Source organism: Sprattus sprattus, assembly GCF_963457725.1.
Source record: "Sprattus sprattus genome assembly, chromosome: 10".
NCBI classification, from domain to species: domain Eukaryota; kingdom Metazoa; phylum Chordata; class Actinopteri; order Clupeiformes; family Clupeidae; genus Sprattus; species Sprattus sprattus.
In genome coordinates this window covers 10,025,899-10,042,664 of record NC_137908.1, presented here as the reverse complement: position 1 = coordinate 10,042,664, position 16,766 = coordinate 10,025,899, and the positions used below count along the sequence as shown (strand labels likewise).

The following is a 16,766-nucleotide window of genomic DNA, read 5'->3' as shown; positions in this document are numbered from 1 at the left end:
TGGCGCCGATGCACTGGCACGATACACTGGCATCGATACACTGGTGCCGATACACTGGCACCGATACACTGGCGGCGATGCACTGGCACGATACACTGGCAGCGATACACTGGCGCCGATACACTGGCGCCGATACACTGGCACCGATACACTGGCGCCGATACACTGACGCCGATACACGGGCGCCGATGCACTGACGCCGATACACGGGCACCGATACACTGGCGCCGATACACTGGTGCCGATACACTGGCACTCGCTGCCAGCGGCCTGATCTGGTGCATACACGAGGCCCTGTAAGCAAGCTTCGTCTCCCACTCTTTAAAAAAAAAAATTAAAAATAAAAAACTGTCATGAAGCCTATTTAGAGCCCCAAACCACCGACACCAGTCATTACTGGCCACTTTCCAGCATGTATGTCTGCAGAGGCTAGCTGATTTCACATTACGCTCCAACGTCCGGTTTGCCCTCTGCCTACCAGGCTTGGTCATGATGAGCATTATTGTGAGCCACAGGTCACAGACACCTACACCCTGTTCGCTGATGTGTGTGTTTATGACAGGTGTCTAGCCTAAGTCATAGTGTGAGGATGGTTTCATGACAGAATGAGACAGGTGAAGTCTCGGCGATGTGTGTGTGTGTGCGCGCTGCTGGCTTTCCCTTCCTGTTGATTTCAGCAGGGTTGGCACCTTTGGCGTGGAACATATGCCAGACCTGCCCTCATAAACTGACCCTTCACATGCCTAAGAAGTGATGGAGTATGAGGTTTTAGGGTCAGGCCGCCTTTATGAAGATGCCTGCGCAGCGCTGAAAGGCACGAGGAGATACAGCTGAGACAAAGACCAGTATTAATCAAGGCCCCGATAAGCTTCTGGAAGGCGCTGATGATCTTTAGAACTGAGCGTTAGAACAAAGACCATTTTTTGCTCAGTCACTGATGTACTTGATAATTCAACCTTGCTGAGAAGTGCAGAAAAAGCTCTCTCTTTGTGTGTGTGTGTGTGTGTGTGTGTGTGTGTGTGTGTGTTTGTGTGTGCTGTTTGAATATACTGTGTGTTCTGTCTTGTGCTCCCATCACACTGGCTTCTGCTCCATCACACCTCATCTCCTCAGTATGCTGCTGGCCAGACCTGCTTTTACACTCCCAGGGTAGGCATATCATGAGAGGGAATACTTGAATGTAAAAATGATTCATTTATTAATGGTTGGACAGGTTGTCCATGGATGGGGAAAGGAGGGAGAGATAGGTCGATAACAGGCAAAGAGAGTTTGGGCTTGCTATGCTATCACAATCACAGACCTATAGAGCTCAGGTTGTCTTATCCTTTCACATTGTGGTTCATTATAGTTCCTTATAGATTGATATATACAGTATATAGATAGATATATAGATAGATAGATAGATAGATACTAGATAGATAAATAAGTAGATAGATATAGTAACGCGACCTATTATCCCGCGGGCCACCAAAAATCCGCTTAACAAATATGTTTTTATCAATATAAATATGGTTTAATGAATCAACCTTACATATTTCAGAAGTGACAGGTGTGTAGAACATGCACGAAGTCTTGTTTGACTCTCAGCAGGAACATTTCTTAACGTATTTTCCGATTTGTTTTGTACAGTCGCGAAATGGCAACAAAGTTGGCGACGACCTATTATCCCGCATTGATGTAAAATGCCGTTGGGAATCAAGCTCAACAAGAAAAAGAATTTACACCGAACGTCGCGAAATCAAAATTCTACTATTTGTATCAGGCTGGTTTGTACACGCAGTATTACAACACTTTCTTATAGACTTCAATACGCTGTATATGTGGCATTTTTGCTACAAAGCTAATTGAAATACCCTTTTTGGGCAGGGACTTAAGTTTTCCGAAATCTGCGATCCTGGATGACACCGAAATCAATATTAAGTAACGTGTACCAGCGCTTGCGGGATAATAGGTTGTGCGGGATAATAGGTCAGGCTACGATAGGTAGGTAGATAGATAGATCAATATTATGATATTAGATGATATGATATGATGATATTATAGATATTATGGCTGTCCTCATGGAAATGTACTGGTTGTGGTTGCTTTAAAAAAAAACTAAAAAAAAAAAAAGAAAATCAGAGTATCAAGCCAGTCTCAGAGATAGTGATCCATCTCGCAGCACTGTGGTGCTAACTGACTTGTGCTTCTCCAGATTTGAGTCATTTTAAGTTGCCTGCGTTTTAGTCTCAGAACGAGAGCGTTGGCAAATTGGCCTTGACTTAGTTGATCTGAATTGTTTCAGCCTCCTGAAGAACCTCCTGAAGAACTTATGGATCTCCCCTCTCTCCTTTTGTCCCTCTGAAGTTTTTTGTTCATTTTTTTTCCACCTTGTGAGATTTCCCGCAGTGCACAGTAGATAATTGTATTTATTAAACGGCATGTGGGCGACGCCGCAGGCTCCATGTCCTCTGCCAGGGTACCCCTCCCGCGCCTACCTGCGCCTGTGCGGTGAGACACAGTGGCAGGAGTGGGGCTGGTAGGGGAGTTGTTCAGCCACACTTCCACATCCAGGGAGACACAGAAGGTGGCCTGCAGCAAGGAGGAAGTGTGCCTTTGTGTGTCAGTGTGCATCCCAGTGTGCATTTTTTGTGTGTGTGTGTGTGTGTGTGTGTGTGTGTGTGTGTGTGTGTGTGTGTGTGTGTGTGTGTGTGTGCTTGGGAACGAGAGAGAGAGAGAGAGGGAAATGGGTGTCATGGTGAAACAGGGAGGCCTGTGTTATCTTTAAGGAGACAGCCCAGGAAAGCAGCATTACCAGAGGATTTGGGGATGTGCGGTAGGGCTGTGGAAGGAAGCCGCCTGTGAAGGGGCTGAGTTACAGAGATGGATTAGAGCGCCATAATACTGCGGGTGCGATAAGCTCCAGCCAGAGAGTTAGCACTTCAAACAGTTTGTGCCAGTTTATTTATCTGTTTGTGCCTCTTTCCCCTTATTTATTTATTTATTTATTTACTTGCTTATTTATTTATTTACTCGCTCCTGTTTTTTTCCCCTCCAGCTGTAGCGCCCAGCACAGCACCACTTCAAAACAGGCTTATGTGTAAATATACTTTCAGATAGAATGTATGGTGTGTATTTGTCACACTACCAACGAAGAAAAAGAGGCTCCCGTGTTGTGCCTCGCGCGTCTGTTTGTCTGTCCGTCCCATCAGTCCCATGGAAGTCTGTGGGAGTTGGAAGCCACAGAGCAGCTCAGCTGGAGTTCTGGGCAGTCAAGACGAGGATGCAAGGTTTTTCGGGGCGTCCTTCATATTCTCGCGACGTAGCGCGCTTGGTGAATCATTTCCCCTGGAGGCCAGCCTTTCTGGCAGCTACCTGAGACTACTCCTTCTGAGAGTCTACCGAAGTAAAGGAAGTCATTGAATAATCTCACCGCTCTTATTTTGAAGTCCTTTTTCTTTTTGCTTTTCTTCTTGCAACGGTGCAGTGTGCAACTTGATGAAAGGTCTCTTTGTGAGCTGAGAGAACATTGCAACATCGCACAACTGCTTGAAAGGCACAGAATACATTAGGCTAGAGTAAAAGCGTGGTGTACATACTCCCAGCGGGCCTTGAATAGATTCAGTATTCTATACAACAGGCACGGGTCAAGGCCCGGCTCCTGTGGTACCTCCACATTAAAATTACATTACATAGCTTCAACCTGTTTTAATGACATGCCGCTTGGTTGAGTCCACAGCCAGTGGTTGGTGGTGTGCGAGATATTCACTGGAGACATCGGCGTACCGAGAGACAGGTATTCTTAAAGTTTTGGATGGAGTGACCACCCTGCTCTCGTTACTCTAACGAGCTGTACTTGGATAGGAACCACTGATCTGAAAGCAGAGACAAGAAATGCTTGCAGGGAGACATATCATGGTTGAGGCGCTCTTGGTGGACCTCTTGCGTGTGTGCTTCTGAAAAGGCGCACCCACCCATAGCTCTCTGAGGAAATCACAGGTAATAAATAGATTTAATCACCCGAGCAGTGAAGGGTTAGAGTCTGATCCAGGTGAGATCTCCCTTAGCACATGTGTGTGTGTGTGTGTGTGGGTGTGTGTGTGTACATCTGTGTGTGTAGGTGTTTACGAAAGCAGGTGGGTTCTCTGAGCCACGGGAGACATTAGCTGACTGAGAAATGGGCTCCACACTGATAATGATGCGTGGAGGGGGGAGGGGGGGTTGAGGTCTGGTAAGTGGGGATGGGGGGATGTATCAGGAGGAGCGTAGCACCCTATCTAATGACGCTGTGCCGCTGTGAGCATGCAAGGAGAAGCAGATTTCTGTAATTGTTGTCTCACGGCTCCAAGGTTCTCTCTTCTCTCCTTCTGTCTTTTCTCCCTCCACTATTGGCCGCATCCGCTGGGGCTTGATCTGATAGCGTGGGATTCCTGAAGCTTTGCAGAAATCCAGAGATTTGAAAATTCCATGTGGAGCGGCAGGTGATAAAGTCTGAAATTACAGGGCCGGCTGCAGCAGCTTGCCACCCCGAGCGGCAAAGATAGCTGCAATGTACTGCAAGCTAGCGCATGCACAGCAAAAAAACGGAGCATGGAAATGGAAGCGAACCTCATTTAGCGAGAAGCTACGATAAGGGGCCACATCGCTTTACCTCTGAAGAAAGAAGAAAAAGAAGAAAAAAAAAGCAAGAGACTTCTGCTGGTCTTCGATAGTGGAATTGGTTGAGGAGTACACTGGAAAAAAATAGAGACTTTTGAAAGGGAGACAACATGGTGGTGGTGCCCTCATGTCCTGGAGAGCCCTCCTTCCATGATTAAGAACTACATTGAGAGAGAAAGAGAGAGAGAGAGAGAGCCCTCCTTCCATGATTAAGAACTACATTGAGAGAGAAAGAGAGAGCGCAAGAGAGAGAGAGCACTCTTTTGTGTTACCTGCCCCTCCTTTATGGAGGGCAGGTGTTTCTATGAAAGCCCCGTCACACAGGCTCAGCCAGCTTTTGCTAAGCATCGCGGCTCTTAGAAGAACATTCTAGCAGGAGTGGAAAAGAGGACGCCGTGAAAGACAGGCAGATGAGGGTGTGTGTGGGGTGGGGGGGGGGGGTGGGGGGGGGGGGGCTGTCTGTCTCTGTTCCTCCACCCAGCCAGAAGCTGGAACTTAGCTCACCACTCGTGTAAATTCATTAGTGCCTATGTGCAAAGAACGGCTGACTGCTTTAGAGACTCCTGCTCTTTGAAACGGAGTAATCTTTGAGTCGCAGGCCACAGATGCGGCTCTCAGATTGATGTCAGGTGTGTTAAAATGGCTGCCAGTGCTTACAACACAGTCTGTCAGTGTGTGCTCCAATCAGAGCTTTGGATATCAAGAGCAAAGTAGCGCTGTTATAACCATTATTTTTTCCCTCTGTCATTAATGAAGCCGCTACGTAGTAGTGCTTAAGCCTGATAATCTATTAGTATTACAGCTCCTGTGATTACTGTGACAAAAGCATCCCTGCTTTGACATGACTAGAAATAATGGCAGTGATCTCAATCTCTCTCTCTATCTCTCTCACACACAATTTACACACACACACACACACACACACACACACACACACACCCACACACACACACACACACACACACACACAAACACACACACACACACACACACGATGCTGATATAATGTTGGTGAGCCAGAAAACACACACACATAGACACATAAAAGGAAGCACACCATACCATATCCATATCCGCCACCATTTTGAGAAATGCCCCATTTCTGTCCATAAAACTGGAGCCCCCTGTTGTGGTCTAATGGATTACCCTATGTAGGGTCTAGAGCGTAAGGAGCCGTGGGGTGATTAGGGACACAGCCTTGCTCAGTGCAGGGAGAGGAGAATAGGAGCCAGTGACTGATGTGAGACTCAGAGGCACTCAATAGATTATCCTGTGCAGTGGAAAGCCAGAGAGGGAAACTAGTGATTTGAGTCCCGGACTCACTTTCCTCATTCAATTTCCCTCTCTCCCTGCTCACTCAACCCTATGCAGTCTGCATGAAGTCTCCAGCTTCCTCTTTTTCGTCTTTTTTCTCCTCATACTATCTCTCTCTCGCTCTCTTTCTCTGTCTTATAATCTTGCTTTTCTTTGCTCTCTTTCTCGCTCTCACTCTCTCTTTCTATTCTCTCTCTTTCATTTTCTCTCACTCTCTATCTATTCTCTCTCTTTCATTTTCACTCACTCACTCCTTCACTCCTCCTCTCCTTTTCTCACTAACTCTCTCCTTCTCTCTTTCTCTTACACACACACACACACACACACACACACACACACACACACACACACGTACACACACTTCTTTAGTCAGTCAGCAGTTACATAGCTATCACAGGGTGGTAAATGTGCTGTGCTCTTTGCATGAGTGCGTGAGAGCACTAAACGGAGAGGGTGTGATTGAGTGCCCCTCTCTACTTCCTGTGGAGACTTCGGAGGGCAAAGCTGGTGAATATTAACGACTCCAAAAACACAGCAGCCCCTTTGAGGGGGGCAAAGGGTGCTTAGCACTCAGTGTGTTTCTTTTTTTTGTGTCGTTCTTTCTTTCCTTTTTTTCGTCAGTCTGTTTTACGAGACAAAAGGGACGTCGCTATGCGTGTCACAACGGAGCCAGCCAATCGCCGGTGGCTGTCGTACGCTCCCTCGTTGCACAGGTTTGGCTATTTTGAGGGATATGTCACCTGAATGGGATGACTGGGTGTTCTAAATGTGCCACCTACCCACAATGGCCTCAGAGTGAACATCTGTGCCCACACGCGGCGAACAAGACTCATTATGTGAAGCCAGTAAAGGCTGTCACCGCAAATGCGCCGCCCTAGGATCCTGCTGACAACAGGCTTTGCGCACACACAAAAAAAAGAAAACAAAAATGAAACAGATTTGACAAGTGTATTAAATGAACAGCAACTACTGTTTATTAACGGCATCAGGAGAGGTAATACTTCTTAATGCTTTTTCTCCGATGACACTTCCCTCGAGGTGAATTGTCATCCCCCCCCCCCCCCCCCCCCCACAACCTCCAACCCGCCCACCCCGTCCTCCAATATGATAAATAAGCCATTTGCTTACAAGTGTGCCCACACAGGCCCCAGCGCACGTTCAGGAATCCGATTAGAGCGTGTAGGGGGTTAAATGGTTGGAGCTCACAGGTCACGGAGCTGGAGGAGCTTTTGGGAAGTCATTCTTCAGCTGCAGCTGGGGGAGTCTCGGGCCTGTAGCCGGTGTCTAAATACAGGGCTGGTAATCTGGCTTAGTTGATTACATAGAATGCCGGGCAACGCCTTCTAATTAGAAGCAGGTTCAATGGCGCCACGCATGGCCAGTCTCTTCACGCGCGGTTACACCACTCCAGCCGAGGATTATGGTGCTGTCTACCCAAAACCCTGCTTTTGTTTCTGCTCTCGCTCTCCCTTTCGCCCTCTCCATGTACCCTTTCACTTTCACACGTCTCTCTGAGTCTCTCTCTCCTGCTGAGAGGATGGGAGGACAGATAGATAGATAGATGGAGAGAGGGTGGGGGGGGGGGCAGTTGGGGAAGGGTAATGCACTGGAAGTTCACCGCAGACTAGTCTTGGCTTCTGAGGTTTGCCGCTCCACTGGCCACAGGGCTGTTGTCAAGGAGAGCGCTGGTTTTGTGAAAACAAGACACGGCACTCACTTGAAAAGTGTAAAGTTTCTATGAAATTCCTCTTTCCGTTTAAATGCTCAACAAAAAAGGGCTTGTCAGAATACAGCCCAGAAACGACAATTCTGTGTCATGTTCTGCATCACACCCTGCAGATTGCTTCCTGCTTTAGCTTTTTAAATATCACCGACATGTCATTATTGTGGGCTTTATCATCAGAATCAGAATCAGATATATTGACCAAGTATGTTAACAGACACAATGGAATTTGGATCCAGCTGTTACTCTCAAGCAATGCAGACGATATAAAGCCAATGTACATATTATTTACAGACAATGCACAATATACAAGCAATATACAGATTGTATTTAAGACAAACAATGTACACGATGTGCAAGCAGAGTGTGTGGTAGAGAAAACAACAGTAATATGCATAGAGATGAAATTGTGATGGGTGAGTATTGATACCGGTCAGCAATTTATGAGGGTTTTGGCTGCTCCTGTGTTGGATCACTGTATCACTGTATGTGTGGGGCTCAGTGGGATTCAGTTGAAAAGAGACAATCATATTGAAATATTCCATTCATATCTCTCCCTTTGCATTATTCATCCAGTAAATGTAATTGAACCTGATTCCATATTGGATCTATGTCTCCATTTTAAGGTTAGCGTGTCTGACCAAAGGCCCTCCCTCTTTGTCTCCCCCCCCCCCCCCCTCCAGCTCCCCCGACACCTATCGCTCCGCCTGAGCTGCTGGCTGTGGGCGCCACCTACCTGTGGATCAAACCCAACGCCAACTCCATCATTGGAGACGGGCCAATCATGTTGAAAGAGGTCGAGTACCGCACCACCAAAGGCAACCTGGTCGACACCCACATCGTGGACTCGCCAACCTACAAGCTGTGGCACCTAGACCCAGATGTGGAGTATGAGATCAAGGTTCTGCTGACCCGCCCGGGAGAGGGTGGCACGGGACCGCCTGGACCTCCCCTAGTCACCCGCACCAAGTGTGCAGGTGAGTACTGCTGGGAATTCATCCTCTCAAGATGTGTCCAAAAACTCTATAGATAAATCAGTGAATAACGACAACAAAGTGAAAATATCTGAGGTAGCATTTTTGTAATCTTAAAGCTTTCACTTAGAATATGTGGTCTTAGAAAGCATTACCTATATATTTGAATGCAGTGAGATTGTACAAACTAACTATTCCAGTGTGCTGGGTATCCATGCCTGCCGATTGTTTTGCAACTATTTGAAACTGGGTTAACTAAGGAGACTTTTTCCCCACGATTAAGAAGAGAAAGTAGGATAAAGTGAAATCCAATTCAATCCACTCCAGTGGGGACGGCGCTTCAATGTACGCTGCGGGACTCTCACACACAGACTTGCACACTCACACACACACACACATATGCACATACAGCCAATGTTAAGACTCAGCAAACCATCTGAGATAGGACACCGCAGCCAATGAGACAGCAAGACAGGAAACTCTTTCCAATTAAAACCCGTTTGGTGGTGTAGAGCTGGTGTGAAATCAAGGATGATGATGATAATTGTGACAAAAGGAGAAAAGGTGGTTGTGTGTGTGTACGTGGGGGGTTGTAGGAAGAGGTTTAACAGTGGTGGTGGTGGTGGTGGGGGTGGGGTGGTTGCAATTTTCACTTGCAATTATTAACGCAGTGGGTATGGTATGGAGCCGGCAGAGGCAAGGCACACTTGATTTGATAAAGTGACAGCTAATCAGATGAGATGTGCGGCGTGGGGGCTGGCGCAGGCAGCCGGATGGGGACGTTAATTGAGGGGAACAGATGAGCGTTCCCCGGGAAGTGCGTGTGATCCAGGTGAGCGGCGTGATGAAGGAGCCAGGTTTGTCAACGCTGACACCGCGGGGAGGCTTCACTGATCTAGAGCCTCATCCCCTCAGCCGCTTCCTCTTAGCCAGCCTCCTCACCAACCAAGCCCAACCCCCCCCCCCCCCCCCCCCAACGGCCCCACCTTTACCTCTTTTTTTCCCCCCTTTTCTCCACTTCCGTGCTCTCTCTCTCTCTCTTTCCCTCTCTCCACCGCACGCTGGTGTACAGTCGATTCATGTCATATGCACACTTACACACACGGATTCACATTTATACACTTTTACCCACACACACACACTTACTGCACACTCCCGCAAAATGCTTCTGCTTTTCCTACCCTGCCTGATACACTGCCTTCATTTCCAATATACTGCTGATGAACAGGAAAAAAAAATAACGTTGTCAGGATTTTTTCTGGGTGTGAAACTTTAAAAGTAATTTAGAGGAGCAGGCAAGCAAAAGAAATGGAATTGGAAGAATAGAACCGCCCAATTTAAATAGAGATTGCCGTGGCCTTCTCTGACCTTTTGCGTTGCCTAGCGTGGTCTGTGCGTCTGTACAGCTGTGGTTTGGTGTGTTTGTTTAACACCACATGCACATGTCTGCTATTACGTGTTATGTTGGCAATACAGATTTGCGTCTTGGGAATATGAGCGCTGGCTCCCTCCATGTCGTTATGCTAGGGGCTCTGTAGAGTGGAAGGGTGAGAATGATGTGCTAATTCCATGACTGAGTGCTGTCGTGCCGCAGGTAGTGGAGACGCTCCCCCAGACCCCCTCCTCCCTGGAGCCCCACTCCCTCCATCCATGCTGAGCCCCACTCCCTCCTCCCCGGAGCCCCACTCCCTCCATCCCTACATCCACCCATGCTGAGCCCCACTCCCTCCATCCCTACATCCACCCATGCTGAGCCCCACTCCCTCCATCCCTACATTCACCCATGCTGGGCCCCCGTGACCGCATGCCTGCTTCTCCGCCTGACAGCCTCGGTGCACACCTAGGCCTTCCGAATTAGGAATTTTGTATTCCGGTGCCGCAGCGATTCACATTATGCTAATTCCACCCTAACACACACACACACACACACACACACACACACACACACACACACACACACACACACACACACCCACACAGACTCAGACACAGCTTCCTCATCATAATAAAAGTGCCTCTACCTTACAATATACCTACAGGCGGTGGGGTTCATTACGAACAAGCAGTACGGACACAGACGCACCACTGTTCGCTTGGCTTCTCATTAGTCTCGGCTGCCACGAACGTTAATAACGTGAGGGGGGAAAACTCAGCCACCTGAAGGATATATAATACAATCCACAGACGCAAACAGGTGGCAATCAATTTGATCAGTCTGAGGTGGGGGTCTTGGGACGGCAAGCGTGTAATATGTGTGAATCCTGAATGGAGTAATGTCTTTGACAGGAGTTAATAGAAAATAGTATTATAGACGTGACAGGTGTTAGCACATTACCCTGCTACCAGTGCACAGCCCAGCAGGGTCGTTTTTCATTGCATGACATGAATGTGTACGTGTACACGGGAAGTTGGAGTTCGAACTCCACTTTCATTCTAGAGTGTCTTGAACACCAGAAATGTACGAGACAAACTGCTGTGTTGGGAAGTAGCTGCTAATGCATAGTTGGCCTATTCTTCAATCTCCACTTCCATTAAATAAAGGAAAGAGAGTCATGGTATCTGACACAGCACAGGCGAGACACTGAGAAACCAGCCAAATGTTTGCAGCAGTCGCATGTTTGCGCCTGTAAGCACCCTTGTTTTCCTTGTCTGGGGTTCCGATCGATATGAGAGCAGCTGCCTGTTTTCATCAGATCAGGCTTAGGAAGGGGCCTGTGACGGCGTGCAGTGGCATGGAGCCATGAGGTGAGCTGAGGGTGTGGGGGCTAGGAGGAGGAGGAGGTGGGTGGGGGTGAGTGTGGGGCACGGAGGCACAGGGCGTGGGGCAGGAGAACATGTGTTTCTCAAGCGGCATTGCTGTTTGCCTGTCAGACCCGCTGCACGGACGCTAGCAGATTGGAGCAGGCAGGTGTGGCAGCGGCAGCAGCGCTCAGGTGTGGCCCTGGCTGCAGGCAAGAGGTGACGGCTATGTGTGTGTGTGTTTGTGTGTGTGTTTGTGTGTTTGTGTGTGTGTTTGTGTGTGTTTGTGTGTGTGAGTGTGTGTGTGTGTGTGTGTGTGTGTGTGTGTGTGTGTGTGTGTGTGTGTGTGTGAGTGTGTGTGTGTGTGTGTGTGTGTGTGTGTGTGTGTGTGTTTGTGTGTGTGTGTGTGTGTGTGTGTGTGTGTGTGTGTGTGCCTGTGGTTCAATATGTGTTTATGTGTGTGTATGTGTAAGTGAGTGTGTGTCTGTGTGTGTGTATGGGGGGTTGTGTGTGTATCTGTAAATGCATGTGGTTTCAAGCTTTAAGGTGATTGCACACCCTCTCCTATTGTTCTCAGAGGAACATCCACAACAACAGCCTCCCCTCACCCAGCAGACCACACACGTTTGTCCCCTAAGCACAGACCATTTATCTCTACATAATCTTCCGGAAGTCTCTGCGGACATTATTTTCCAAAAACACTACAATGAAGAAGAGGAATTGGGGGAAAGTGGGATTCTAGATAATAGATGAAAATGTTGTTGGGGGGGGGGGAGGAGTAAGGAACCTGTTGTGATGAGTTTAGACCCACCTCAGCCCTCCACCCCCTCTCTGCTCAGCAGGGGTGATTTCGGGAGGGTGGAGGATGGATAGATAAGGGATGTGGAGGGTGGGGTGTGAGTTTGCCCGCTACGCTAAATGGATGTTCATCTTCCAGGCCAAGGCTGATTTGGGCTCTCCATTATTAACGGCAGTCGCGAGGGCGCCGAGCTCTCCGTCAAGCACCCGCCACGATTAATCTCCCGCTGCCGTCGTCTCCTGATGACACACTTTTCCCCAGTTTAACGTCCACCGCCGCTCACTCTTGTTAGGAGGTGGGCTTAAGATCCCCTAATCCATTTTTCCTCAGCATGAGTGATCTATAGACTGCAGACCTCCGCTTGACTCTCTACCAAACCGGATTTATTATTATTATCTCTCCCCACAGTTTACCATAAATCAACACCCCACCCCCCAACCCCCCCCGCCCCCGCCCCCACCTAGAGTATTGGAAGATGAAGGTGATAATACACCGATGCCGTGTAACACTCTGTGGGTGTTTGTGTGTGTGCTTGTTTATCAGCATAATCTAGTATAAGTTGTGTGTGTGTGTGTGTGTGTGTTTATTTGTCACTGACTTTCACCTCCTGGCATTTTTCCCCTCTGAGGATCACCCCGCCCCCCCCCCACACACACACACACACACACACACACACACACACACACACTCCACTCCTCTCCAGTCCCATCTGAGTGATTTTCACCTGGGTAATGTTGGATTTGTGACAAATTCTTGTTTTGGCATCCCTGATGCATTATCAGGGCATTTCATTATATCTGCTGTCATGGCCCCCAACACAACGAATCTGATGGGGTTGGATCCCTTAAAAATGTTGTCTCAGGAACATCATTTTTAACTCACACTATTTTACATTACATTAGCCACGGACTGCCTAGACATTCTCATTAAAATAAGGTATTATCATTTAGGAAACACATAAATATACCGAACAATCTGAATTAACACCCTGTTTGTGAGATGTCGTGTCTGGATAGTGGCCTGATGGAATGTCATGGTGGTGAATGCTAGTAGGTGTGTTTGCAGTGGAGTGTCATTTGTCCGGATGGGATTTGAGCTCCGTACTGTGGAGGGTGAGATTAAAGACGGCCCACCCCACTGGTCTCCCCTTAAATGAACCCCCACCCCCCGTGCCCTGTTACGATGTCCATGGCCTCTCATTATGTTTCTCTTTTTTTCTCTCTCTCTTCCTCTCTTTCTCTTTAGCTTTCTCTTGCTCCTTTTCTTATTCATACACAGCGTACTGATCATGCTTGAGATTAACAGGGACCTTTGGGGCGGAGGGGGCGAAAATAAAAATCCTCTGATCATCTGCTGGATGAGACACCCTTTAAAAAAGTATCTCCTTTTAAAGGACCTCCTGTGCTCAGTTAATTGGATGAGTATTTATGACGGAGACTCTCATGTGTCCCCTGGCTAATGTTCTCATTCCTAAAAAACATTTTCCCAACGAGCTTGATAACTTTTCTTTTTTGTCGACACTGTAGACCTCTGGGTTAAAACGAACATCATATGGTTCACGAGGTTGTTCTAAAGACAGAGCTCTAGCCCATTTACTAGGAGGTGGGAATGGACAGAGGGCTTCGGAGAAAGGCAGCCTTCTTTGGAATCATGTTTTTTGCATTGCGTGCGTTAAAGGAGGCCCATTAATGCTCGTTTCCAAAGTTCCTTACTTTATTTTTTGGGGTCTCCATGCTTCAATGTTCCAAAAACACATTACGTTCTCTCCTGCTGTACATCTCTGTTCATCCCCCGTTCATCTGAAACGTTCTGTTAGAGCTGCTGTGTCTTAATGTATATGTGTGGTGAGGGGGTGCATATTTTAGATATGCATGCCTAACACACAGATGAAAGTAGACATTAAAAGCTTATAGGGGATGTTCTCATCAGGTTTACCTATCCTTCCTGTACGCTTCCTCATTTCCTCCACTAGCCATAGTGGGCCGTGTGTGGGATTTTTTCGTGTAGCATCAGTACAATGAATATCTTATAAAACAAGCCTCTGCTATTTAAGTCATAGAATGGCGGATGGGCTTTTATCTCTGGCTCAATGCAAATGACTCTGTCCCTCTCTCCAAAATTAGAGAACATATCATTGCCAGTTCCCAGTGTTTTGTGAGGTGTGGGGCACCTCTTCAAATGCAGTCAGCAGACTTGAATAGCTCTATGGGCAGATAAAAGGCCTCCTTTTCCCCCTCCTGCCTTTCACCCTGTTTTGGGAGCTTTTGGAGTTACAAGTGTACTTCAGGCCAAAGCAGCCCTGGAGTGGAGAAGAGGCGGAGGAGGAGGATGAGGAGGAGAGGGGGGTGTGTGAACAGGACAGGCTCTGACAAAGCAGGCCGCTAACGTTAACACAGATTGGTAGTTTTTGTTTCGCCCTCTCCTTCTCTCCTTCTCTCTCTCTCTCTCTACCCCTCCCCCCTTTCTCACTCGCCATGACAGGCAGCAGAAAGGTGTTGAATTATGCAGAGGGGGCATGTTGCAGTGACACCTTGGTGTGTGTAGCCTCCTTGTGAAGTGTTTGCTTGTGTGCCTGTGGTCTCTCCACAGAGGGAGGGAGGTAACTTTCGCTTTGTGATGTCTTTCACTACTGTCTGTAGGAGACAGAAAGACAGAGAGAGGCACATCATGGTGTGGCTTTCATTCTCACGGCGGTGTGTGTGTGTGTGTGTGTGTATGAGAGAGAAAGAGAGAGAAAGTGACTGTATGAGAATGGGAGTGAGTGTGCCTCTGTGTTTGTGAATGTGTGTGTATGTTTGTGTGCATGTGAATGAATGTGGGTGTATGGTTTTTGAGTGTGTGTGTGTGTGTGTGTGTGTGTGTGTGTGTGTGCGTGTGTGTGTGTGTTGTTTGTGTGTATGTGTGCATGTCTCTGTCTGCAGAAGATGAGTCTTCTGTTTGACGATAAGCGTTGAACAAACAATCAGAACTTTGCTAAAAGACCAGCAGTGTCTGCCAGTGGCATTTGGTGGCTGCTGATCGCTTGCTTTTGTCTGTGCTGATTGACGCCTCATTCTTATCAGCCTCATCACTAACTCACTATCTCTCCATTCCATTGCATCTGCTATTGTCTGCCCTGTCAACTCACAAATTCTCTATTTTTCCCTTGGTTGTGTGTGATGTCTGTTCACCTACCAATATCTCAACATATCTTAGCTTCCACATAGCGTCTTCCTCTGTATCAGATACCTTTTACGTAATAACTGGTGTTATTTTAGGTATTAGTTTTTTTAAACCTTTAATCATATTTTTTAAGAATATCTGACGATATGTACATTTTGAATGAAGATTTGTGATGTGGTGGACTGATAGGATTACATTGAATGGAGGAGATTAAGTTGATGTGCTTCATGCAAAACCAAAAAAGGCTTTTCCGTCCTAAACAACGGGAGCAGAAGTAATTCCTGCTTATGGTAGATACGATTTTTTATTTCTATATAGACATTTCATTGTAAGTCATAGCTTGGTTACATTTGCAGCTCACGCAAATAAGACGAATGTTACAGATGATACATTTTGATGGCAATCTGCGACTTTGCAAGCTGACAGGTAAAAGACATAAAAAATATACGTCTCTGCTCAAATAAAATGTCTTATGCTTAGTCAGATTCTCACGTAAACCTTGCACTCCTTTTTGAAGTCTCTTGCTTCAAATTTCCTGTTGTAATTCATTACTGTTTGTTTCTTGAAAGGTGAATCACTTTGAAGTTGATGTCTCAGAGGGTTTGACTCAGAAAAAGCTGTTGTTCCAGGGATTGATTTGTGAACAAGAGTGCTAATAAAACCAGCATTTAAGATGAATAAATCAATGATGTTTACTAGAGGAGATACACAATCCAAAGCGTTTTAGCTTAAATACCACTATCTGTCTGGAGTAAAGGGCCGTCATTAAAAATGCATGGCATTTCAGATTTCAGCTCCCCCTTCCAAACAATTGTTCTATGAATCTAGTGATTGGCTGCTGCTGGTTTAGCACTTCAATCTTGTGTTTAAGATGTTCTGAGAAAAGGTCTAAACGTCTCAAGCAGTTGTGTTTCTCGCAGTCAACTCTAATGTGCTTTTGAAGCTAAAAAAGATTGAGAAATGGGTAACAGAAAAAATCCTTAGGATGCATATTCATAAAGCAATTTGAAATTTAGATCGAAGGCATCGTCGATGTAACATCCATTTGGGAATACCAAATGGAGCATTCCCGTGCTATAGCTGGGGGTCTTGGCTAATGAACTTGTGATGATTTGGAGGTTTGATAGCAAAAATATCCTGAAGGACAGAGAGGCACATGAGCTCCGCCTCTGCTGGGACAGCTGCAGGTCATATCCTGCCGCGCTCTACATTTCCAAACCGCCTTCCAACATGCTGCTTCACACTTTCTCTATTGGCTATATCTACATACAAGAAAAGAACATGAACACAGTCTATGTACCAACCGTCTGCACACATCCACCCATGCACTTAAACACACACGCACGCACGCACGCACGTCGCACGCACACTCACACAAACACACACACACACACACACACACACACACACAGACACA

General features: G+C 47.0%; 1 protein-coding gene across 1 annotated transcript in view; it reads left to right on the top strand.

Moving 5' to 3' along the window:
• The window catches only part of ptprt (protein tyrosine phosphatase receptor type T), a gene marked incomplete at both ends in the record, with an annotated part of 201,112 nt that overhangs the window by 77,131 nt on the left and 107,215 nt on the right, over positions 1-16,766 (top strand). The window contains one exon of the mRNA XM_080846147.1: positions 8,359-8,652. Within this exon, the coding sequence (XP_080702273.1) occupies positions 8,359-8,652 (294 nt within the window). The remainder of the gene's footprint in view (positions 1-8,358; positions 8,653-16,766) is intronic.